The 25117-nt window shown below is 58.6% G+C and overlaps 2 protein-coding genes across 4 annotated transcripts; both read left to right on the top strand.

The window, feature by feature from the left end:
* Positions 1–228: 228 nt before the first annotated feature.
* On the top strand, positions 229–2683 carry NME4 (NME/NM23 nucleoside diphosphate kinase 4; the record flags this gene model as incomplete). Its single annotated transcript, XM_082490639.1, has 5 exons — positions 229–319; positions 1962–2092; positions 2191–2292; positions 2368–2480; positions 2555–2683. The coding sequence occupies 5 exons, from the start codon at positions 229–231 to the stop codon at positions 2673–2675; spliced, it is 558 nt and encodes a 185-aa protein (XP_082346765.1). The 3' UTR covers positions 2676–2683.
* Positions 2684–5659: 2976 nt separating this feature from the next.
* Positions 5660–12798, top strand: DECR2 (2,4-dienoyl-CoA reductase 2). 3 transcript variants are annotated; one of them, XM_082490605.1, is made up of 9 exons: positions 5660–5798; positions 5936–6004; positions 6473–6524; positions 8066–8201; positions 8620–8744; positions 9644–9737; positions 10007–10111; positions 10710–10898; positions 11461–12798. In XM_082490605.1, the coding sequence occupies exons 1-9, from the start codon at positions 5701–5703 to the stop codon at positions 11751–11753; spliced, it is 1161 nt and encodes a 386-aa protein (XP_082346731.1). In that variant the 5' UTR covers positions 5660–5700; the 3' UTR covers positions 11754–12798. The 3 variants fall into 3 exon arrangements, with proteins under 3 accessions (XP_082346731.1, XP_082346730.1, XP_082346729.1); XM_082490604.1 differs by having other exon boundaries at positions 5661–5798; positions 11719–12798; XM_082490603.1 differs by having other exon boundaries at positions 5685–5798; positions 10710–10927; positions 11719–12798.
* The last annotated feature ends 12319 nt before the right edge of the window (positions 12799–25117 follow it).

Below are 25117 nucleotides of genomic sequence, written 5' to 3'. Positions count from 1 at the left end.
GATGCCCCGTACCGGGGGTACTCCGTGCTGGGAGGATGCCCCGTTCCAGGGATGCTCCGCACTAGGGATGCCCCTTACCGGGGTGCTCCGTCCAGGCGCGGCGGCCGCCCGGTCCCGGCGGCTGCTTTAAGGGGAGGGGCGGAAACCTGACCCATCCCCGGGCTCGGCCCGGGCCTTTAAAGCCTCCGCGGGGCGGCAGAGCCCCGCCGCGGCCAGGTCCGACCCGCCATGGGCTCCCTGGGGCGCTGCCTGGCCCGGAGCCTGCTGCGGGGGCAACCGGGCCTCAGCCGCCCCCCCGGGCCCCGCTGCTACGGCTCCGGTGAGACACCGCCCCGGCCCGGCCCCGGCCCCGGCCCCGGCCCCTTCCCCATCCTGTCCCTGGGCACCCCGTCCCCATCCTCGTCCTCCCCTGGGGACCCTGTCCCCATCCCTGTCCTGCCCTCAGCCCCTGTCCCCATCCTGTCCCTGGGGACCTTGTCCCCATCCCCATCTTGTCCCTGGGGACCCTGTCCCCATCCTCATCCTGTCCCTGGGGACCCTGTCTCCATCCTCGTCCTTCCCTGGAGACCTTGTCCCCATACTCATCCTGTCCCTGGGAACCTTGTCCCCTTCCTTATCCTGCCCCTGGGGACCTTGTCCCCATTCTGCCCCCATCCTGGCCCCGGGAACCTTATTCCCTTTCCCATCCTGGCCCCGGGGACCCCGTCCCCATCCTCATCCTGCCCTGGGGACCTTATCCCCATCCTCGTCCTGGCCCCGGGGACCCTGTTCCCATCCTCATCCTGCCCTCAGCCCCTGCCCTATCCTGCCCCTAGGGACCCACTCCCGATCTCTGTCCTGTTTCTGGGCACCCTGTCCCCATCCTTGTCCTGTCCCCATCCTGTCCCTTGGGGTTCCCGTCCCCATCCTGCCCTCACGGTGCCCGCTGCTCCATCCCCTCCCAGTGACCCCAGTGCCCCCAGTCCCTCCACCCCGGGGGCAGCCCCCCAACAGGGTGTCCGACTCGTGGGCTCCTTCGCTTCTCCGTGGTGTGTGTCAGCACCGGGTTCTCATCCCGCGTGTCGGGACGGGGCAGAGACCGGAGCTGGTGGTTCCCCTGGCACCGTCCTGCGAGTCCCGAGGGTTTTGGTGTCCCCAGGGCCGGGAGGGGACAACCCCTGCACCGTGCCCAGGGATGAGCCACGCGAAGCCGGGCCACATCCAACAGCATCCAGAAAAGCGGGTGAAATCGTGGGGTCTGCTCCCCGCCCGGCACCGGGGCCAGCTCGGCGTCCTCCGTCCCTCTCCCTTCCTCGCCTTCCTGTCCTCTTTCTCTGGCGGACGGGATGTGCTGTCCCTTGGGGGACTTCTGTCCCCTCCTGCTAGCGCGGCTCCAGCAGGGCCAGCGGCGGGGACGAGGGGGGTGGCGGCGACACCGGATGGACACTGCCGTCCCACGGTGGCACGGGTGACGGTGATGCCAGATCCTTCCCTCCCACGGTGCTGCTCCTCACCAGTGGAGGGCTGTGACTGGGAACCCGCTTTGTGCCAGGGTGGGGGGAAGCACCCGAGGACCCGCAGGAGCGATGGCACGCGGGGTGACACCGTGCTGTGGGGACATGGCAGCGCAGTGCGCTCAGCTGAAACCAGAGCCACGCTGGGTTAAGGAGTGTTTCCCACCCGTGGACGTGTCCCCAACGCCCATCAGGGCTTTGCAGCGTGTCCCTCACGCCCCTACCAGTCTACGAGACACCGCTTGGCTGGGAGGAACACAGCCCCGGGATGGGGGGACACAGCCTGGGATGGGGACAGGGGTGGGGACAGGGTCACCCCGCAGCAGCCGCTGCCCGCCGGGACCGAGCAGTGACCCGTAGCACCCCGAGAGCAGCGTGGGGTCCCACTGCCACAACCCACGTTCCATGTCCGGTGGTGACCCGTGCGCCACGCTCAGCGGTGACGCTGACCCCTCCATCCCCGCGCAGCCCCCCCGGAGCTGCAGGAGAAGACACTGGTGCTGGTGAAGCCGGACGCGGTGCAGCGGCGGCTGGTGGGGGATGTCATCCAGCGCTTCGAGCGGCGTGGCTTCAAGCTGGTGGCCATGAAGCTGCTCCAGGTACCCGTCCCCCAACCCGGGGGGGAGTCCTCGCTCCCTGTATGCCACCCAGCTGGCTCAGGGGGGGTGTCCCCACTGTCACCTCACGCTGCCCGCAGGCGGACCGGGGGCTCCTGGATAAGCACTACCAGCAGCTGCGGCAGAAGCCCTTCTACCCGGCGCTCCTCGCCTACATGACCTCGGGGCCGCTGGTGGCCATGGTGAGGGGACGGGACAGAGGGGGTTTGGGGGTGCCGGGGGGGGCCCGGGTGGCTCAGGCGTCTCCTGTCCCGCAGGTGTGGGAAGGCTACAACGTGGTCAGGTCCACGCGGACCATGGTTGGGGACACCAACTCGGCGGCGGCGGCGGCGGGCACCATCCGGGGGGACTTCAGCACACACGTCAGCAGGTAGGGGCGCGGGGGCGGGGGATGCCGGCGCTGGCACCCCACAGGGCCACGGCATCGTCCCCGTCCCCGCGCAGGAACGTGGTGCACGCCAGCGACTCGGTGGAGACGGCCCAGCGGGAGATCGGCTACTGGTTTCAGCGGGACGAGCTGGTGGCCTGGGAGAGCGGGGACCGGGACTACATCTACGGGCCGTAGGGTGGCCCCGGCCCCGGGCGGGACCCCAGACCCACCATAAACCCCAGTGCCTTCAGCCATGGCTCCGGTCCCCTCCCTTGGACACCGCTGGGAAGCGCCATGGGGCTCTGGGGGGCACTGGGGAAGGACTAGGGGGGGGCACTGGGAGGGTACTGGGATGTCCCTAGAGGTTACTGGGGCATACTGGGAAGCTCTGGGAGGCACTGGGGTGTCCCTGGAGGGTATTTGGACCGTACTGGGAATCTCTGGGAAGCACTGGGCAGCTCTGGGATCCTGTGGGTTGTCCCCAGAGGTACTGGAATGGTACTGGACAGCTCTGGGAGGCACTGGGCTATCCCTTGGGGAGAACTGGGATGGATCTGGGAAGCACTGGGATGTCTCTGGGGGGGCACTAGGGTGGCACTGGGAAGCTCTTGGAGGCGCTGGAAACGTCTGGGAAGCACAAGGCTGTACCTGGAGGGCACTGCATGGTACTGGAAGATCTTGGGTGAATTGGGACGTCCCCAGGGGGCACTGGGATGGTACTGGGAAGCTCTGGGAGGCTCTGGGCTGCCCCAGAGGCACTGGAACCTTACTGGGAAGCTGCGGGAAACACTGGAATGCCCTCAGAGGACACTGGGGTGGTACTAGGAGGCTCTGGGAGACACTGGGGTGTCCCTGTGAAGTGCTGGTGTGTCTCCGGAGAGGACTAGGGTGGTACTGGGAAGCACTGGTCTGTCCCCAGGGGCCATAAAGGCAGTACTGGAAAGCTCTGGGAGGCACTGGGATGTCCTTCGGGGTACTGGGATGGTACTGGGAATCTCTGGGAAGTACTGCACAGCTCTGGGAGGCTCTACGCTGTCCCTGTAGGCACTGGAGGGCTCTGGGAGGCACTGGAAAGCTCTGGGAGGCATTAGTGCAGTATTGGGAAGCTCTGCGAGGCACTGGGAAGTTCTGGGAGGCACCGGGCTGTCCCCGGGGGCACTGGGATGGTACTGGTAGCTCTTGGATGAACTGGGATGTTCCCAGGGGGTACTGGGACAGTACTGGGAAACACTGGGGTGGTACTGGGCAGCTCTGGGAGCCTCTGGGGACAGCCCAGAGGCACTGGAACCATACTGGGAAGCTCTGGGAAACACTGGAATGCCCTCAGACGACACTGGGATGTTACTGGGAGGCTCTGGGAGACACTGGGGTGTCCCTGTGAAGTGCTGGTGTGTCTCTGGGGAGGACTAGTGTGGTACTGGGGAGCACTGGTCTGTCCCCTGAGGGCATTGGGGAAGCACTGGGCAGCTCTGGGAGGCAACGGGCTGTGCCCAGGGAGCACTGGGGTGGTACTGGGAAGCTGTGGGAAATACTGGAATGTCCTCAGAGGATAGTGGGGTGGTACTGGGAGGCTCTGGGAGACACTGGGGTGTTCCTGAGGGACACTGGGTGGTACTGGTAGCTCTTGGATGGACTGGGATGTTCCCAGGGGTCAGTGAGACAGTACTGGGCAGCTCTGGGAGGCTCTGGGCTGTCCCCAGAGGCACTGGAATGGTACTGGGAGGCTCTGGGAGACACTGGGGTGTCCCTGTGAAATGCTGGTGTGTCTTTGGGGAGGACTAGTGTGGTACTGGGAAGCACTGGGATGTCCACAGAGGCCATTGAGGCCGTACTGGAAAGCTCTGGGAGGCACTGGGGTCTCTAAGGAGGACACTGGGGTGGTTATGGGAAGCTCTGGGAGGCACTGAGATGTTCCCAGAGGGTACTGGGGTGGGACTGGGAAGCTGCGGGAAATACTGGAATATCTTCAGAGGAGACTGGGGTGGTACTGGGAGGCTCTGGGAGACACTGGGGTGTCCCTGTGAAGTGCTGGTGTGTCTCTGGAGAGGACTAGTGTGGTACTGGGAAGCACTGGGCTGTCCCCAGGGGCCATTGGGGCAGTACTGGGCAGCTCTGGGAGGCACTGGTCTGTCCCCAGAGGGCATTGGGGAAGCACTGGGTAGCTCTGGGAGGCACCGGGCTGTGCCCAGGGAGCACTGAGGTGGTACTGGGAAGCTGTGGGAAATACTGGGATGCCCTCAGAGGACACTGGGGTGGTACTGGGAGGCTTTGGGAGACACTGAGGTGTCCCTGTGAAATGCTGGTGTGTCTTTGGGGAGGAGTAGTGTGGTACTGGGAAGCACTGGGCTGTCCCCAGGGGCCTTTGGGGCAGTACTGGGCAGCTCTGGGAGGCACTGGGATGTCTATGGGGGACACTGGGGTGGTTATGGGAAGCTCTGGGAGGCACTGGGAAGTTCTGCAGAGGCACTGGTGTTCCCCTGGAGGCACTAGATGGTGCTGGGAGGCTCCTGGAGTCACTGCGATGCTCTGGGAGGCACTGATATGTTCCCAGGGGGCACTGGTGTGGTACTGGGAATGTGTGGGAAAGACTGAGCTGTCCCTGGAGGCACTGGGGCGGCACTGGGATGCTCTGTGAGGCACTGGAATGTCCCTGGGGGGCAGTACGGTGGTACTGGGAAGCTCTGGGAGACACTGGGCTGTCCTTGGGAGGCACTGGATGGTACTGGTAGCTCTTGGGTGCACTGGGATGTTCCCAGGGGACACTGGAACCCTACTGGGAAGCTCTGGGAGGCACTGAGATGTCTCCGAGGGGCACTTGGGAGTTACTGGGCAGCTCTGGGAGGCACTGGGCTGTCCCCGGGGGGGCACTGGACGGTACCGGTAGCTGTTGGATGCTCTGGGATGTTCCCAGAGGCAGTGGGGCGGTACTGGGCGGCACTGGGAGGCACTAGGATACCTCCGTGAGGGCCGGGGTTGACTGCGCTGTCGCTGTCTCACCGGTGTGTCACTGGGGACACTGGGCGGCGCTGTGGGACGCCGTTCCCGCCCTGCGCCGTTGCCTGGCAACGCCTGTCGACGCCTGCGCATGCGCATTGCCCGCTATGCGGGCGGGACTTCATCTCCCGGCAGACCTTGCGCGGCGCGCGCTCCCGGCCTGCTCCGCGGCGCGGCCGCCGCCGGTCACGCTGCCGCTGGCGGTGCGGGGGGGTATCGCGGCGCCATGGCGGAGAGCGCAGCAGCATCCCGGCCCCCGCTGGACGTGGACACCGACGACTGCCTCCGCGAGTACCGTCACCTCTTCAGCCCCGACCTCCTGGCGTGAGTGCCGGGGCGCTGAGGGGCAGGGCCGCGGCCTGGTGGGGGCAGGGCCTCCCGCGGCCTACGCGCTGGTCGGGGCCGCCCAGGCCGGGGGCCGTGCACGGTGCTGGGCTCTGAGCGTCCCTTTGTTCCCTCAGGGGCCAGGTAGCGTTCATCACTGGCGGCGGCTCAGGCATCGGTTTCCGTATCGCCGAGATCTTCATGAGGTACGGGGAACCCGGCGGGGCTGCGGTCGGTGGGAAGCGGTGGCGGGAGAGCGGCTTGCCCGGCCTCTTCGGGCGCCGGTGGGACGGAGCGGGTAGAAGTTTCCCCTCCCTTGAGGCGGCTGTGGTAACGGGTCTGAGGAGAGGGGGGGTGCAAAGCCCCACAGAGCCGTCATGAGAGCTGTGGGCAGGAGCTGCGGGCAGCCCTGCCTTTGGCAGGCTCTGGTGGTTCGTGGGAGCGCGGGAGGCAGGGGCTGGCACTGTCACAGGGCTGGGATAGGTCTCTAGTGCGCTGGGACTCTCGCGCTCTTTGAGTCTTGCAAGCCTGGAGGAGCAGCAATGCCTCCCCTGCAAGGGCGTTGTGTCACCTCCCACCGCTCACCCACTAAACTCCTGGTAACCCTCCGTGGTCCGAGGTGACTGCGAGGAGCTGGCCCTGTGTGATCCTTCTCACCAGCCCCTTCTTTGCAGGCACGGCTGCCGGACGGTTATTGCAAGCCGGAACCTGCAGCGAGTGTCAGAGGTGAGTTCTGTGGGCTCCAGTGGGACAGGCAGGCAGAAGGGAGAGCTGTGAATGCCTGGAAATCCTGCCCTCTCTTCTGGCTGAAGCTGGGAGCCCTGGGAGTAGTGCAATGGGAGAGGTGGCTCACCTGTGCTACTCTGTCTTCTCTGAATGCTCAGGCACGAGCAGGGAGTGGTGATGGGCAGGATGGGTGTGGGTTTAGGGTGGGCTGCACCCACTGCACCTCACAGCAGAGGTCAGTTAATCGTGATGATACCTTCCCCTGGCAGCTTTGGGAGTGTCTGTTTCAGGTATCACATCGCCTTTTTGTTGATGACACAGAAACCAACTGTGGTGAAGGTTTTTCAGCAGGGAAGCGGCACAACCCAAGGTCAAATGTGAATCTCAGCTTCAAGTAGGGCAAGACCCCCTTGTCCAAAGGTTATGTGGGTTGAGATGGGTACTCTGAGCCCCAAAATCTCAGTTACATTGCATCTTGAGACGGAGGGGAGGACGCGGGTCTGGAAAGCAGTGACTGTATTAGACTGTAGCTACCCTGTGGATCAGCTGGGCAGAACAAACACCCACCCCTGCGTGTCTGACCCCGGGCTGGAGTTTGGCTGGTCACGGTTTCTGTTCCTCGCCGTGACTTGTGCTGCAGTCTCAGGCTGAAAGCGGCTGTGAGAGAGCTTTGCAGCAGCTGTGCGTGGAGTTCACTGAAATATAATAAAGATCAAAATCGGCACTTGGGAGTGAGCTGGCATGACCCAGCTGCCTCCGGGTTGGGGTTAGTGCTGTCATTTCACATGCTCATGTGCCAGAAAACAAGCTGCAAAGCTCAGCAGCTTTTCAGTCCTCAGGGGCTGGGGTCTTCTGAGTACACAGGGGCTGCTTGCCCAGGCTCTTGATGTTCAGTGTGTGTGTGTGCTGGACGGGGCTCAAAGCTCAAAGTGCCTAGCGAGCCCGAGCAAGAACATGGAACGTTGCTGGGTGTTGCTGAGTTTGCATGTCCCCTGTGCTTAATTTGCTGGGGAAAGTCATGCTCTTAACACCACCTTGGGGGTGGTTTGCGGCAGAGCTGGCCCACTCTGCCTCGCGGGCAGACTGGACAACTGCTGGTCTGCGTTTGCTCTTTTGCCTACTGACATTTTTGGATCTAAAGGTTAATTATGTCTGGGCTCATGCCAAAAATGTCTTGTTGGGGTCCAACCTTTGTACTTGCCCTGCAGAGATGTTGCTCAGGGTGTGCTGCGGGCATGACAGGCCGCAGAGATAACTGGGCTCAGCCAGTTGTGGCCTCGGGGCCAGCCTGGTGTTCAACTAGGACAGGACATGCAGGAGCTTTCTCTGGCTGCCCCAGGGCTTTAGCTGCAGGGTGCTGCCCGGCTGAAGCTGGCCGTGTTTAGGCAGGTCTCTCCCCCGCCCACAGTGGTTGCTGCGTGCTGATAGGGACATGGCTCCTACCTGACTTCTTGCACACCTGTTATGTGGTCTGGGTCTAACCCTTGCAGAAGGAGAGAGTTTCAGAAAGAATTTTACTTCTCTCTGTTTTTTTTTTGTAGGCTTCTAAAAAGCTGGTGGCAGCCACAGGCCAGCAGTGCCTGCCTCTGTCCATAGATGTCAGGCAGCCCCAGACCATCGTGGCAGCGGTGGATGAGGCGCTGAAAGAGTTCAAGCAGATTGACATCCTCGTTAACGGTGAGCTGCTGGAGCAGGCAGGGGGAAGATTGGGTACAGACTCACTGCTAGGAAGGGCATTTCCCTGCCTGGCGGTTGTGTTTCCTTAGTGTCTGGCTTCTGCTGCTTTGGCCTCGAGCATCTAGGCAGCCCCTGAGACCGCAAAGGGGACAGTCTCAGAGGAAGCAAAGAACTGTTCTTAATGTGTGGTCATCCAATCACCCCTGCTCCCGCTGCACAGCACCCTCCCGCCCTCAGACAGCTGTGCTGCTGGGCACCCAGACCTACAAGCTGTTTATCCCCTTATCAGGGCTGTTTCCATGTGCTGTCCGGTCTACCCAGACAGTATCGCTTGCCGTCCCTCTCGCAGAATTTCCCTGAACCTGCCCGATCTCTTTTGGCCCCGTCCTGACTGTACCCTCGGCTGCTTTTTCTTCAGGTGCTGCGGGAAACTTTCTGTGCCCAGCCAGCGCCCTGTCCTTCAACGCCTTCAAGACAGTGATAGATATCGACACCATTGGCACCTTCAACACCTCCAAAGTCCTCTTTGAGAAATATTTCCGAGTAAGTAGAACAGGAGCCAGAGGACTTGCTGGGAAGGCTCCTGGTGGGCACGTGGTTAGTGTCAAACGAACCAGACTTTGCTCCTGAGAAATTCAGGGAAGTGCGAAGGGCAGAAGGGATGCACAGCACCCGTGTACCCAGGGCCGTGCTGCCGGGCCTCTGCCACCCACCCTGCTCAGATGCAGCCCCTGTGCAGGAACTGGGAATCCCACCTGTCCCTAGCCCTGGGTCTTTGGCTGTTGTGGCACCTTTCCATGCTTAGCCACCTGCCGGGAAAGCAGCTGTGATCTGCGGCTCCTTTTTTTGTTCCTCTGCTTTCCCTTGGCCTTTGTGTGTCCCCTGCATTTCCCTCCGCTCTGGAAGGGCCCCGCTGGCTGCCCCAGCTCAGTGAGACCAGGTGGGCAATGCAGCCTTGGTGATGGGTTAGCAGTATCACAGTATCACAGTATGCTAGGGATTGGAAGGGACCTCAAAAGATCATCTAGTCCAATCCCCCTGTTGGAGCAGGAACACCTAGATGAGGTTGCACATGAAGGCGTCCAGGTGAGTTTTGAATGTCTCCAGAGAAGGAGACTCCACAACCTCCCTGGGCAGCCTGTTCCAGTGCTCTGTCACCCTCACTGAGAAGAAGTTTCTTCTCAAATTTAAGTGGAACCTCTTGTGTTCCAGCTTGAGTCCATTACCCCTTGTCCTATCATTGGTTGCTACTGAGAAGAGCCTGGCTCCATCCTCATGACATTCCCCCTTTATAAACGCTAATAAGATCACCCCTCAGTCTCCTCTTCTCCAAACTAAAGAGACCCAGCTCCCTCCTAGCCCATCTCTCTTGTCCCACCACTCTCTTACGTGACCCCTTGTGCTGCTCCCTGCCTAATGCCACATCTCCTTTTCTTCCCCAGGATCATGGTGGGGTCATCGTTAACATCACGGCAACACTGAGCTACCGAGGGCAGGCCCTCCAGGTGCATGCTGGTACTGCTAAGGCTGCCATAGGTACCTAAATGCTCCTTGCTGGGGCTCTGCGAGCTGTGTGGGGCCAGTAAGGAAGCCGGTTCTTCCCAAATGTTGGGATGGGAAGATGTCCGTGGGAGAGGTGAATATGAATCGGTGTAGTTACTAAGTGCCTGAGTTTGGGATGAGGCTCTTCTCTCCCCGAGGGCTCTTTGCTCTTGGCCAGAATCTCCTGTGGCTTTTTGGCCCCTAAAAAGCTCCTGGAATGGCTTTGCTTTCCATTTCTTATTCCTATTGTAATCCTTTCCCAGATGCCATGACCCGTCACCTTGCTGTGGAGTGGGGACCCAACAACATCCGAGTGAACAGCTTGGCGCCAGGCCCCATTACAGGCACCGAGGGCTACCGGCGGCTGGGTAAGACAACCCGGGGCTCCTGTCTCTGCCTTGGTGGTGGCTTGCTGGTGTCTGTCTGGGAGGGGACCGTGGTGGACCACCAGTGCCATGCAGTTCGTGGGGCGTGTGATGCAGCCAGGGCCATTGCTGCTGGGCACAACTGTCCCGTGACTCAGCTGGCATGTCTCTTTTGGGGGAGCAGCCCTTCCCACATCCTCGGTACCTCTCAGGGCACTGATTTTTCTGTTGACTGGCTGCTTTCTGTGCTCTCTGACACCATGATGTAATGTGCTGTCCCAAAACTCAGCTTGGCCAGTTGCCTTGCCTGATGATGTAGCTTTGGCAGTCCATCAGCAGTGTGCTAATTCAGCCCTGGAAGCTGGGAAATCTCTCCGAGGTCCTGTCTTAAACTCCCCGTTGCAGTACAAATCCCACCGCTGGGTTTGAGCTTCCCTCCTTTAACTCTCTTCTCAGGCTTTTGTCTCTGGGCTGTCCCCAGGGCTGTACCGGGATCTCATCTAGGTTCCCTGGGGGATCTCGGCACACCCCGTGCAAGACAGGCAGCAGCGGTGGGTAGGTGGTCCCATGGTCCTAGCTGACTCTTTCTTCTACCGCTCAGGTGGGAGATTTGCCGAGGAAGCAAGCCAGTTCGACACGATCCCCCTCCAGCGCGCAGGAAACAAGACTGAGATCGCCCACAGCACGCTGTACCTGGCGAGCTGCCTTTCCTCCTACGTGACGGGCACCACCCTGGTTGTGGATGGCGGGAGCTGGCTGACCTCTGCCAACAACTTCCCCGCCTTGCTGGGTATTGCTTCATCCTCTGCTAAACTCTAGGTGACGTGCATTTCCCCCTCTGTGGGATTAGAGCAGGGCTCGTGTCGGAAACCCTGTTGCCCCACGGTACAGGGGCATGGCTGCCATACCGACGGGTATGGCATTACCTCCTTTAAGTGCCTTGGTCACCTCGGACTGGTACCAGGCTCTGCCCCTCCTGAGGCGGCTGCGTGGCGCGTACCGTGTTGGGGAAGAGGGGGCAGATGCTGGGTGTCAGGGTCTCTGGGTGAGGGCAGCCAGGCCAAGTCTCGACTTGGCAATGCTTTTGTCAAGCTGCCTTCTGCTTTTGGGAAGGTGGAGCAGGGTCACCCCCCAACTCTGTTGTCAGAGCAGGCACCAAGCAACATGGGGAACATCTCTTGAGTCCTTGTGGACAGTCCTAGGAGTGATTTGGGAAAGAGAACTTGCTGGGTTTTTCCTCTAAGCCTGCGGTTAGCGTGGTACCTCTTGTTGTTCCTGCTGGAGGATGCTTGTCTGGACACCTCTGAGTGTCCCCCGAAGCGATGCGGTGCCTCTTTTCTGTGCCCCACCAGCAGGACTGGGCACAGAGAGTCCTGACAGCTTCTGCTACCCCTTTCTTCATTGCATGAGTTACTGCAGCGTGTCTTGTGTTGCGGTTGAGCTGCACGCAGGACTCGTGTTGGCTGCATACGCCTGCAGAGGTGGGAAGGGAGCTGGCGCCTGGGGCCTGGTGCTTTTTGGGAGAGGGGTCGCCTTTCCTTCTCTCTCCCCCTGCATGGGTCCAGCCTCCACGGGCAGGACTGTGTACCCACCTCCCTGCTGTCTTGCAGATTTCTGGGCTGCAGGAGCAAACAAAAATCAATGATGGACAGCCTGGGATTGACCGATGGACAGAAACATGACCGAATGCTGCTGTTCTGGGACATCTTGGGGTGACGTCTCCCAGAGTCGGAGCCGATAACTGGTGGTGGTGGTGACGCTGCCGATCCTGCCTCCGCCTGGGGGAGGGAGCACTGGGGGTGCTGGGCAGGGAGCACCCCCATTCTGTGCCGTTACTTTCTTCTGAGCTGACGTGGTGGAGGGCGCAGGGACAGCCCGGGGTGTGCCAGGCTGGGGTGTTCACTGCCTGTTTGTGTCTCCCTCCGAGTTACTCTTCCTGGCCTTTCCCGAGTCCCAGGCAGTGCCGCCTGTGGATATCTGTCCTCTTCCTCCCCTCTCCCCCATCTCAGCCTGAGAGCTGCCCGAGACCCCCAGCAGCAGCTCCTTTTTGGGAGGGGGGAATAGTTCAACCTGTCCTGGGTTAAGATTGGCCTTGTGCTGGGGGCAGCTCTCAGGGCAGGGGGGAGGAGAAACATGGACCAAGCTGTCCCCTGGTAGGGGGAAACAGCCCCGTCCCCTCCGGGGGGGCTCTTGGATGGAGCAGCAGTCATCCACTGAGCAGATTCAGCTGGGATGTCCCTGTCCCAGGAGCAGAAGTGGCGCGAGGTTGAAGCCCACCAGAGCTGGCTCTCTACTGCTGTGGACCGTGGCACTGTATCTGTTGGGAGCCCGAGATGTCCAGTTGTCTGTCAGCGCCCCCTCCCCCCTCCCCCGTCTGTCTGTCACGCTGGTTTCATGCTGTCCCCTTTTCTCTGTACAGACACTACAGCTGAGGGTAAATCAAGGGCTAGCTGGAATTTGGGCCTTTTCCGTGCAGGGCGCTGGGCTGCTGGAGCCAAACGCGTCCCCGGTGCCAGCGCCTCAGGAGACACACACTGCTCGCGTGCAGCCGCCTCCTGCTGCTGACGGCAATTTTTAAGCTTATCCTGAATTCCACGAAGCTCGTTTTCCTACTTGTGATTGCGTTTCCTACTTGATTGTAGCCTTGCCAGGTTTTGCTCCTTCCTCCAGGCCACGAATAAAGAACATCCACCCTGAGCTGCGATGCTTCCCGTCTCTTCGCCTGCGCGGGGGCTCGATCCGCAGCCTCTGACTGTTGGGAGCTCGGGAAGGTTTGCGTGCGCTCCTTGTCCTCTTGAGAGGGTGGAAAACCACCATTCCCACTAGCAAAGCCTTGTGTGTCCCCAGTTCTTGGTGGCAGTTGGGCCATGGCACCCTAGAACCATGATGGTGTTTGGGGAACTGCCACCTCCTGGGCCCCAGATGGCTCTGGGGATGTGGTTCCAGCAGATGTTTGGTCCCTCAGCAGAGGTGCTGAGGGACTCGGTGAGAGATGTGCTGACCCCTTCAGAGGGGATGGGGTGATTGGACTGGGATCTGGGATTGGAGCTGGATCCTTTGCCCGGGTGTCTCCTGGGATTTGCCTCCAGCCACAATATCCCTCTTTCCCCAGATAACAGGACAAAGTGTTTTCTCCTGGAGAACGTACTTGTGTGATGTTTGTTGGTCCCAGCTGCAGTCTTCTCTCTCATCTTCATCCCTTGTTCTTGGGAAGGTCCCACGTATTTTAACTGCGTCTTTGTTGAACCACTACTGAACGTGTTGGGGACTGTGTGTCTGTCCCTGCGTGTAGTATCAGACGTGGTTCCTCCTGGAGGCTTAGCTTTAGCCGAACCCCTGGCAGCCCCTCGGTGAGGACCGGGGGAGACACGGAGACACTTCACGGGCTCCAGTGGGGAATCGGCACTGTGACGTGCTGACCTTGGGCTGGGGGGACACGGGGCAGAGGTGGAAGGGAGCAAGGTGAGGTTCTCGCCTTCCCTGCAGCAAGAAGAGCTGCACAAAGGGAAGATGCTGCCAAACCCAGGCTGTGCCACGCTGCTCCGGGCTCAGTGCTGAACTGGACTCCTGGCCCAGCTGCTGGGGGGGCCACCCCATGCGGTGAGGATGGCTGCCTGCCAGTGTGTGGAAACCTGTGTGGTGGCCACAGCCTGGGGGTGACAGAAGCAGGGGAGAGCTCCTGGCCCTGTGGCCGCTGAGGGTGGTAGCCTGGCCGTATGTTACTGGCCCCAGGGGAAGGAAGGAGCTCCAAGCCCAGTCCTGACCTCCTGGAGCTGCAGGAAGCTACGGTGGGTTGCAGAGCCGCAGCTCGCAGTGTCAGGCTCGTCTCCAGCCCTGCCGGCGCAGTGTCCCCCCTGCCGGGGTGGTGGCAAGCACAGGCAGGAGACCCGGTCGCTTGAGCTGTCTGGAAACTGGGGGAATTATAATGCCGAGGGGATTTTGCAGGGGATGGTTTAGGCAGATGTCGCCCGGGGAGTGTCAGCCGGTGCAGCCGTGAGCGTTCCTCCTGTGGGACTGAAAAACGAGCACATTCCCACCCCGGTGAGCTTTGGGGATGGCTACGATGAGAAAAAGGGTTCGGAGCGGAGGTGTCAATCCTTCCCAGCACCGGCCTGATCAGATGGGAGTGTGGGGGAGTATTTTTTTTCCTCCTTCCCATCCGGGGATGCTGCTGACCTCCAGCTTTTGGGGCTGAATGTGCTGGGGCTCCCCAGCTTTGGGAACCGTGCCCCAACCCGGCTTGTCCTGAGATGTCACACGTACCCATGGCCCGGGCAGGGTCACCATGGCGGGGATGCTCAGTGACACTCCCCCCGCCCCCCCCCCCGGTGGGATGCACAGGACCCGCTTTACAGTGGTCCCCAGTGTGTAGCGACCTCCGGAGGGGTGCACTGCCCCCGGTGCACGGTGACATTCCCCCCAGTGGGGTGCACAGGACCCGCTTCACGGTGGTCCCCAGTGTATAGTGACCTCCTCTCACCCCCCCCCCTTCCCCGAAGGGGAGCGCGGGTCGCACGTGCTCGCGCGCCGCGTGGCCCCTCCCTTCCCGCGCCGCGCCCGAGCCGGGGGCGGGGCAAGGGGCGTGGCGTCCGCGCGTCCCGGCGCCGCGTCGGGGCGGGGTCGGCACTGGCAGCCGAGTGACGTCAGCGCCGCGGCTACTGCGGCGGGTGCCGGGTTGGATCTGGCAGTTCGCCGCGGGCTGCCCCGGAGCGGCGGCGCGGGCGGGCGCGTTTGTTTATCGGCGCCGCCGCAGCCGCCGCCTCCCCGCCGCTGCCGCCCCGGCTGCGAGGAGCACCGCGTTCCCCCCGGCGGGGCTCGGAGCCGCCGCTCCCGGTCCGGCGGGGCGGGGCGGGGCTGTGGAGCCGCCCCCGGTGGCGGCGCGGCGGGCGGGGCCGCCGCCGCCGCCACCTCCTCCTCCTCGCACAAAGCCGTGTGTCCGGAACGCGGGCGGAGCTACCGCTGGAACCGGCACCGGCATCGCCGCACCCGGTTACCGGCACCGCCCCGCCGGGCGGCCGCGATGTGAAGGGGTGATGGCGGCGGGGCATGGCTGCAGGGCAGCGGCGGGGCGGGCGGCGGCGGCGGCGGGCGCTGAGCGCCGCCGGTGAACATGGAGCCGCGTCCGCCGGCGGCCGTGCCCGAGCCCCCGCTCCCCCGGGGGCCGCGGCGGGACGGGACGGGGCCGGAGCTGGAGCCGGGGCCGGAGCTGGAGCCGGCTCTCTGGGCACCTGAAGCCGCCCAGCCCGCCCCGGGGCCGCCGCCGTGGTCCGCACGGGAGCAGGGGGACTTCCCGGCCCTGGAGGGCCCCACCGAGCCCCCGGCCCGGTGCGAGGAGGAGGAGGAGGAGCCGCGCCTCCGCCCCGTCTTCGACGCCCTGGACCGGGATGGCGACGGCTTCGTGCGGGTGGAGGAGTTCGTCCAGTTCGCCACGGCCTACGGCGCCGAGCAGGTGAGGCCGGCGGCTCCCCGGGGCCTTGCGCCCACCCCGGGGCCCGGTGAGGCCTGCGGGGCCCGGCCAGGCCCGGGCCTCCCCTCACACCTCGGGCCCGGCGGTGGGTGTCCGCGGGGCTGTGTGCCCCCCGCCGGGCGCTGGGTGTGAGGCGAGGTGGCGGTTCCCCGCGGCGGTTGGCGTAACCCAGCGGGGAGACCTCCATGCCGGGCCTTGGGTGGTCCCCAGGCTGCTGAAGGGGTGGTGGTGGTGGGCCAAGGCGGCTCCTGTCAATGGCGGCAGCCACGGGAAGAGCCTTTTAACACCGGCAAAGGCGGCGTCTGGGTCGACCCGGGTGAAGGGCACTTGTGGGCTGGAATGGATGCAGGAGGTAGGGATGGAGCCAGGCCAAGCTGGAGCTCGCGTTTTCCTGGTCCCGATCTGGTGGGAACAGAGCATCCCAGGGGCGCCGCTGGGAGCCCGCATCCCTTTCTCTTTGTTCTCCATCGGCAACACATTTAGGTTTGTCTGAGCAGCTGCCGGGTGTTAGGAAGGGACCAGCAGCCACATCCCGACAGCCCAAGCTGCTCTGTGCCCTTTTTGGCTCGCTGCTGCGGGTCCCTGCGGGGGCTTGCTGGCACCGCGCTGGGCATGCAGGAGCTCGCTTGTTACGGGCTTGACCATCCCGAATGTGCTTTTTTTTTTTCCTCCCCCCTCCTTTCTGCTGCTTTGTGCCACGGTGAGGTTGTGTTTCCTTGCAGCAGATCAGATGCGATGTAATTTGAAGCTGCCTGGTACGACCCAAAATGGAGAGAGCTCCAGCAGCGTGCCAGGGGATGGAAATGAATTTGTTGATATTTTTGTACCTTGGCCTGTGCCGGCGTTGCTACAAGAAAATAGGTTTATTTTTTAAGGCGTGCAGGTATTGTTAACGAAGTTTCTATGTTCTCACCCAGGAGATCTGCTTTAATTCTCCAGCTGTAGCTGCTATGCCTGCATTAAAGTGGCATGACAAAGCAAATCATCGTGTGTGAAGGAGTGTTTTGGTGGAGGATGATTTTTTTATCTCTGTCCTTGTGGTATAAACACCTTTTAAAGACAAAATAGTGTCATTTCTTTTAGAAAGCACCTCTGTACAGTGGAAATATGTAACTTCTTTGTCAGTTGATTGCTGGTAATAGACACTGTGTGTGCAGACGGCATCGCTTACTGCCTCGTTGTGTGATTAACCGGGTAGCGTCATGGCACAGGGGGGGAGTTACGGGATCATCTCGGCAACATGCTGCCGCGTCTGCCGGGTGAGAAAAGCTTTATTCAACATAAAGCCTCTGACTTGCACCTTCCTGCTGTGGTCCAGGCGCTCTGTGCCGCTCTCGTGTGTGTGTGTCCTGTTGCCAGCAGAAAAAGCAGAAGCGGTCGGCCCATTCACGTCGGCGTGCGAGTCGCTCTGCAGAGGCTCACAGACCATGAGCGCGATGGCCATCACCTTGGGGCACAGTGGGGGCTTACTGGGGGACCCTTCGCCTTAGCGTGCCTCTCCCTGCGCATTTGGCATGGAGCAGCCCAAGTGCATGGGAAGTAAGGGCCAGCAGACTGTGTATGCATGGCCGGTGGATCCGGCGTTTGGTAGTGCCGGCAGCTTGCGTGGCTGAGCCCAGACCTGCTGCTCCGGCCCCGTGCAATCGCCTTGTGCTTCGATTCCGATGTGGGAATTGTGCCAGCGCTTCAAAGGTGCGACGGTAAAGTGCTTGGAGATCTTGGCCTGAGGAGTGGTCGCGAACTATTGAGGTTTCTCCTAAATGCAGCGGGGCGTCCAGGGAGCTTTTGTGCCACTAAAAGCTGTCGGTTCATACGGCCCCAGCTTAAAGTGGATGTCTGCAGGCTTCTTGCCTGGCTGTCCCTTTAAAGTTTCTTGTTCCTTCCCACTGAGCCCAGCTGGTAGCTGTAATGCTGTCCATGCTGAAAAATACATTATGCTTTTTTATATATGTTTATCTTCAGCAAGAGACTCGTATAGCTAGCGCTTGGCGTGCAGAACAGTTGTCTCTCGGTACAGCAAGTGCTGAACACCCTGGCGAGGTTGATGTGACAACGGCTGCGCCAACAGGTAATGGGCACCTCAGGGACGCAGCCTGGGACCTTTTGCAGAGGCATGCCAGAAGCGGAAAAGTCATGTTTGTGATGTCGCTGCGTGCAAGAGGACTTATTGCGAGCCTGCAGCTTAGAAAAGCCAGAAGGCGGAGGGGTTGGTGATGGGGTCTGTAAGCTCCCAGCAGGTGCGCAGAGTAATACAGGGAGGAGGAGTTCTGGGGAAGTTTCTTCACCTATTTTGTTTTAAGCAGGTGTAACTTGGGCGAAAAAAACTAGGTCTTTTGAAAAATAGAAATCCAGCTCAGGTGAAAGTTAAAGGATAGGGAACATCACCAGGTGGGTAAAATAGTGTTAAGATTACTAAAAGGAAACTTCAAAAGTAGGAAGTCCTACTACTACCCGTAGTAGGACTGGAACTGGGATGCTTGCAGGAGAGGTGCCAGGGTTTGGCCGATGAGGGTATCGGGTAGCAATCGGCAGGGAGTTAACGAGGAGCAAATTCCAGTCGTCTTACTGTCCTCTCTTAGGAAGAGGAGGAGGTAACTGCTTCCTCTTCTCCCTGTCCTTCCTCCCGGCTCTGCCCACAGGGGTGGATGCGCGGAAGGTACGCGTGGGGTGGTGGAACAAACAGCTAAATTTAGGCACAGCAAGTCATTGCAGCCAGCTGATTCATCTGAGGGTTTGGAGAGGGTTGAAGGGTTAAGGAAAGCATTTGTGTGTGTATAACCACATGTACTGGGGAGCTGGAGAGCAGCAAGTGTTGTCTTTAGCATTCACTAAAACACCAGAGGCGTTTACGGGCTACTGAGCTCAGCGTTGTCGGATTATTTGGCTGAAACGATCATTAGCTAAATGTCAAAAGAAAGAGACCAACTGGCATTTTATTCTATAAAAATGACATGGTTGTGAATGTCTGTTGTGATTATTTTTTTTTTTATATATGTATTTTATTTTTTATTTCTCTGCATGATGAAAACCACGGGTAGAAAACCTGGGGAGGTGGCGGGGTTGGTTGGGTTTGTTTGTTTTAAGTAGCTCGGGTTGTTGAGTGACTGTCCTAAAGAGCTTCATGGCTGTGGTGTTGGCAGTGCAGTGCCGGTATGGACTAGAAGAGATGAAGGCATGGAAATAAATCTAAAGGCAGTTGGTTTGTCCTTCTGTGAAACGATGGCAGTGGCTAGGGATTGAGGCTGTTGCCTTCAGAAGAAAGGATGATGCTGAGGTCCCAGCGGCTGGGGATGACACCCCTAGATAGGGGTAGCTTTGAGCGGAGAAGACACAGCCGTGTGACTGTCAAACACGGACTATCGTGCCGCTTGAAAAGCTTGCTGGGACCCATTATATGCTCTGTGGACTGTAAACGAGATGTACGTGGCGGGGGAAAGGTCTTGAGGACGGCTTGACTCCGTGCAAAAACCTCTAGACCGCTCGCTAGTAGCATGTGAGGCAGTGTCTAACGGTGTTACGTTTTTGTTGTCTCCTTTCCCTCCCCTTTATTGCCACCTTTCACCGGGGATCTGATGTTCCCTCGGAGCCTCTGTGCGTGCAGCAGCGGCGGAAGGGGCTGCCGCTGGCTGGCCCCGAAGGCTGGAGGAGGAACGTTGGTTTGGACGGCGAGTCGGGAAGTAGAGGCACACTTGACGTGACTTTTATGTCACCTTGTAAAGCGAGGGAGGTTGCATCTTGGAGTTCTGCGGGTTATACAGAACCAAAGGCCGCTGCGCGATGTTTTTAAAGCAGCGCATACGTAATTTGTGTTGCCTGTTGGACTGTTTGCAGTGTGCCTGTCCGATTGCGGTGACAGAGGCCAAGCCTTTCCGCACTGGATTTGGTACCGGCTAGAAATGCAGGGTCACGGCAGGGTGGCGGCGAACCGAGTGTTTGGGAGGCATGAGGAGAAACCATCCTGCTGCTGGCATCTTGGGTTGTGTTGTTGGTTTTGGTTTGTTTTTTTTTTTCTTTTTCCTTTTTCTCTTTTGATCTAGAAGACAATCGGAGGTGGAGAAGCCTCTAACACCGCATGATCTCGCTGCCTCTGCTCAATTAAGACAAGTCCCAGAGTTTGTCTAACCTATTTTCAAAGGCTCCAAGCTCTATGGCGTCTCAGTCCTCTGACAGACACCTTCAGCTTTTATTTTTTTTTTTCCTTTTGATGATCAGCTCAAGCTTCGTTTGTTTTGCTTTCTTTAACACTTACATCGCCCAAATCTCTGTCCTTGACTACAGCCTTCCTCTGCCCCAACGTCAGCTGTCCTCAACCGAGCTCTCCACGTTCAGCTTTACCCTTTTCCCTGCGGGATGGTTTTTGCCGCTTTTTCCCGGGTTTGTTGTGCTTTTCTGACCTTTTCAGCTTGGTGTAATGAGGTGCCCAGCCCGAGCTGGGTGCTGCGGAAGGAATTGCGTTTTGGGGGTGGCAGGTGTCACCCCAGACAGGGGCTGCAGAGAATCATGGGGTTCGCTTTTTATCTTTAAACAGAACAATCTGCAAGATTTGGCTATTACCTTCTGGAACGAAGTCTGCATAGTGTGAAACCGCAGTTTTTTAGTGGCTCCCCGGCCCGCCGGTGAATCCAGGCTTCTTTTTCCTGCTTACCTCTGATGGATCCCTTGGGAATTGCGCACAGACCCTGGATCAAATCCTCCTTACCTCCAGCGTAGTCTTCTCTTGGAGTTGCTGACATTGCATCTGATCTTGGACGCCCTCCCCATTCCCCTTAGTCTTCTCCCACTTCCCTGTGAAATCTGATAGTTTGAATCTCTGTCACGAGGAAACCTCAGGTTTTGGGGGTGTTTTAATCTTTTTTGAGGGTTCTTACATCCTTTGAGCAGAAGAAATACTGGGCTTTGCCTCTAAAGAGATTTCCAAAAGTATCCTGCATGGATTTTCCGGCCACATAAATGTGAGTGAAGCCTTAAATTGTCTCCAATGGTGCTGCTGCTGCTGCACCTTCCGCAGCGTTTAATTGCTGTTTAACTTTGGTGTCTGTTGTTGAGAGCGGAGCTGAGATTGCGGTGAGGCTGAAACTGTGGGTGTATGACCATTTGAGCGTGCCTGCGGACGCGCTCACGTGGATGTGTGTTTTGGAAGAGGAGCGGATCTGAAATATTTTGCTTGCTTTGACCAAGGGCCCAGTTTTTCACCGTAGAAATTCATGGCAAAGCTCTTTTTTTTTTTTTTTTTTTTTTTTTCGTATCGCTGGGTCAGGCGTGAGCCCTTCCTCACCTCAAACACCGGGGCTGGCTTGGCTGGGAGCAGATCCCGGCGCTCGCTCTGCCTCTTTCAAAGCATGTTTTATAGAATCATCGAATTTAGCACCGTTAATAACACATCTGTATTCTGCGGGAGCTCCAAGATGGGAGTTTTTCTTTCTCCCTCTGAGAGGAAAAAGCTCCGGAGCCAACATATTTCATGCAGTGTATTCTGGGCGAGGTGGTTGCCGCTTAGCTGAAAATGGAATTTGCAAAGAAGTTTATTCATTTGTAAATGTCCCAAAGACTCCGCTGAAGGCGTGATTTCCGCGCTCCCGGGATTTTGCTTCTCCTGCTAAGCTTTGGCTTTAAGCTTCTCGAAGGCGTCCCTTCTCGGAGCGGCTGGGAAGGGTTGGGAGCGTATCGTACCGCAAACAGATCTTTTCGATGATATGCTTTATACTTAACATTTGCAGCCGTAATCAGATTGACGGCTTATCCGGGCTGGATGGAGTCTGGCAGGACCGTGAATACTCAAAGGCATGGTTTGTCTGCATGGGCTGGGAGGAGGGAGGCGACGGTAATTTTATCCCAGCTACTAGTTTATTTGAGAAAACCTTTTTTGTTTTTTTATTATTTTATTATTTTTTTTTTTCTCCTTAAGCTTGAGAATGCAGCTATTGCTGAGCGGCGTGTTGCTTTATTTTAATTACAGATTTGGATAAAAGTTAAGATGTGTTTCTGGAATTTGAGATCGTTTCTGCGAATAAAGAAGCGTTCTCCCCTCCGCTTCCCAGAAAAAAAAAAGAGGAAAAAAAAACAAAAAACCCCATGAGTGCCACCTTCGTAGCGCTGGCGAATGCTGCGGGCGAGGAGGCAAACGTGGGATTGCCAGGGAAGCGGGCTGTGGATGTGGCACCCAGTAATCCCCGGCTGGGAGACCAGTTTGTACTGGGTGAGCGCTGCCAAAGGCTGGGTCAGGAGCCCTGGCCGGGGCAAAGGACCCCATCTAAAGGTTTTCAGGGTTGTTCTTTTGGGGTTTTTTTGTTTTTTTTAAATTATTTATTAAAAATGTTTGCGAGGGCTTTTTCCTGGGGTGGGTTGTTTGTGTTTTTTCTCATGCAATAAAAATTCTTCCAAAGTTTTGGGTAACCTTTGCCACGCGGTGCGGGGTTTCCCTCTGTAAGGTAGAGGCGGATGCACGAGAGGCTTTCTGCCTTCTGGGGAGCAGGATATTTTCTAAGGCTATGACTAATAAAAAATTGGATTGGGGTCATCCTAATTAACTGACTGGAATGTGCTACTGCACCGCAACGCGGTGATTCGGCTCTTTCAGAGTCGTTTCGACCCGGTGCTGCGTATAACTGAGCGCTCTCAAAGCGCTTCAGCGTTGCTTATATCATTATGTAGCTCAATACAGCCAGTAATTGATAGTCATTACAACAATTGCCTACATAATTTCTCTCAGTTTTGTTCCTGTTTTCACTTTCGTTCGCCGCTTCTTGTCAGACCAGATCCTCTTTGGACTTGGAGGCTTTTTTTTTTTTCCCCCCTCCCCTTCTGGCTTTCAATTTTGCAAAAACATTAGCCACAGCCTGTGGCTCTGCTTGGGCATGATGATCTACTGGGCCACCCTCACTGGGACCATCGGGTTCCCAGTGCTAGAAAGCTGCTGGGACAGTCTGGGATGGACCATGGCTTTCCCTATTTCTCCTGCCTGGCTCCATCCTTCCAAAATCCTGCTTGGGTTTCTGGTGTTAGGGCACAGGACGGGTTCCTCCACGTGAGCTTGGAGTGAGCAACACCGGCCCTTCCCTCTCCTTGTTTGCTTAAATTCAAACACCCGTGGAAAACGTGGGTCCAACGCTGCCAGACTGGTTTTGATGAGCTTCTCCAGCAGCGGTGTTTCACCGGTTCATCTGGTGTGCTGCAGTCAGGGGAGCGCGGTGCCGGTTGGGGACACGGCAGAAGGAACTCCGACAACCTGAAGCTTAAAATGCCGTCTTACTCATCGGGTCCGAGCCCGTGGCTTCAGCCGGAAGGCGCGTTCATGGGGCGGAATGGGATTAAGTGGCGATGGGAGATCTCGCTACTGTGTTCGCAGCGCGAAGCGTGCCTGCCGACATGGGCAGCAAATTTGGCCTTGGGGGAACTCTGCGTTTTGTACTCGCGGCGACTCTCACCGCTCCCACATGCCGAAAGCGTTTTTTCCCACCTCCTCTCGGACTGTAATGCGTATTCTCAGTGCTGCGTTAAGCTGCCCGGAGCCGCTCTCCTGACGGTGCTTTCTTTGCAACATCTGCAGTACAGCTGTTGGCTTAACTAGCCCAACCAAGCCTGTGAGACACACTCATCCTTCTCTAGCTGTCTGGCAGACCCCCCCCAAGCTCCTCTCAGCCTTCGTTTTTCCACTTTAAAAGCATTGCGTCTTTCATTTCCCCTTTCAAATGAATCTTTTAAGAGGATGCTTCTGCCTAGAGGAGGTCTGTGCCGTAGTGTTGCTGGTGGCAGCAGGTCTGTGGTGGCCTGTGCGTGGCTGGTGACATGGGTGGAGGGCAGCAGGGCGGTCCAGGCATGGTCGGGGCGTGCGATGATGGCGAAGCACGCGTGGGATGCTGCCGAAGGCTGATGCTTGCCCCTGGTGCCGCTTAGCCGTAGGTCCTGCTCTGAGGCTTCCTGGTGGACACAGGACTTTAAGCAACCACAGTGGTGGATTTCATAAAGCATAAAAATCACTGCTTCTTAATATCTTGGTGTGTTTCTGTTTGATAGCAGGAAGATCCTGGAATGCTTACAGGCTCAAAGGGAGCTCATACTCCATATGTGTGTGGTGGGGTCACAGTTAATATCGGTGGTGCCTGGCATGAACCTTGTTTTGGGAACCCAAAACACCCAAGCCCAAAGAATAGCCCTGAAGATGGAATGGGGCAGTGGAAATGCCAGCTTGGGCTTTCGGCACGGCTCTGACTTCGTCAGAAATTGTCTCTTCTTCCCAAACTTTGGTTCGTCATGAGGTTTCCCCTTCTCTGTAGTCTCTGCTGGAGTCGGTGTGGGGCAGAGAGTATGTTATTAATGGCTTTATGGGCTGTCGGGGAGGAGGGAAGAGGAGGAAACGCAACCAAGGGCAGCCTCGGGGACAGTTTCTGCTACCAAACTGCTGCTACCGCCAAGCTCGAGTGGATGGCGTTTGCTCCGCAGGGGAAAAGCAGGCTGAAGGTGAGTTTAAGCAGAACCCAAATCGGTGTAAGTGGCGGCAGGTACTTCCGCAGCATGCCGCTGGTGCGGTTTTGGGGCTGGGCTGGGCTTTTCCTCAATGGAGGTGGGGAAGTGAGAGCCCCTGTGAGCTGTAGGTCTGGGACGGGGCTCCACCGCTGCCGGCGTGCGGCTGTGAACATCCCGAGGTCGATGCCTCCTTTTAGCCCGGGCTTTGGTCAGGGTTTTTCCCCTTCTCTAGGGAGAAAACTGCTCTTAAAGCGCAGGGAGATGTGAGGAGGCAGCTTGGTGCTCGGTGTGCGCCGAGTGCCGCATCTCCCCGTGCAGCTCTTCATGTTGTAAAAGCAAAAAAAGCCTTGAAATAGAAACACCAGTGATACCAAACTGCAGAATTTGCTCGCTGAGTGTTATCTTATTTGAGGCGACTAATTAAGCTGAAGCAAGCAATCAGGCAGCAGTGGTGGTTGATGCGAATTTGAGCACTTGCTTAAATGACGCCAGTTCTGGTGTTGCCTGTGTGTGTCCTGGCTCTGGTGTGTCCCCGGCGCTGCAGGGGCCACCAGGGTCCTGGCATGGAGCTCCAGTTCTGGAGCCCCCAACATAGAAAAGACATGGACCTGGTGGAGCAGGGCCAGAGGAGGCCCCGGAGATGCTGGGAGGGCTGGAGCCCCTCTGCTGGGAGGACAGGCTGGGAGAGTTGGGGGGGTTCAGCCTGGAGAAGAGAAGGCTCCGGGGAGACCTTTAGAGCCCCTTCCAGTGCCTAAAGGGGCTGCAGGAGAGCTGGGGAGGGACTCCTTACAAGGGCAAGTAGTGATCGGATGAGGGGGAATGGCTTTAAACTGGAAAAGGGGAGATTTAGATGAGATATGAGGAAGAAATTCTTCACTGTGAGGGTGGTGAGCCCCTGGCGCAGGTTGCCCCGAGAAGCTGTGGCTGCCCCATCCCTGGAGGTGTTCAAGGCCAGGTTGGACGGGGCTTGGAGCAACCTGGGCTGGTGGGAGGTGTCCCTGCCCAGGGCAGGGGGGTGGGAACTTGATGATCTTCAAGGTACCTTCCAGCCCAAACCATTCTATGATCCTATGGGACAG

Source organism: Vanellus vanellus (genome assembly GCF_965231255.1).
Source record: "Vanellus vanellus genome assembly, chromosome: 14".
NCBI classification, from domain to species: Eukaryota; Metazoa; Chordata; class Aves; order Charadriiformes; family Charadriidae; genus Vanellus; species Vanellus vanellus.
The sequence above is the reverse complement of the archived record's forward strand: the minus strand, read 5'-3'. Positions and strand labels throughout refer to the sequence as shown.

Excerpts from the sequence above, each read along its gene's own strand:
- DECR2 (XM_082490605.1), top strand. The coding sequence starts at position 5,701 with ATGGCGGAGAGCGCAGCAGCATCCCGGCCCCCGCTGGACGTGGACACC. Across the intron at positions 5,799-5,935 it reads TTCAGCCCCGACCTCCTGGC|GGGCCAGGTAGCGTTCATCA; the intron begins GTGAGTGCCGGG and ends TTGTTCCCTCAG. Across the intron at positions 10,112-10,709 it reads CGAGGGCTACCGGCGGCTGG|GTGGGAGATTTGCCGAGGAA; the intron begins GTAAGACAACCC and ends TCTACCGCTCAG.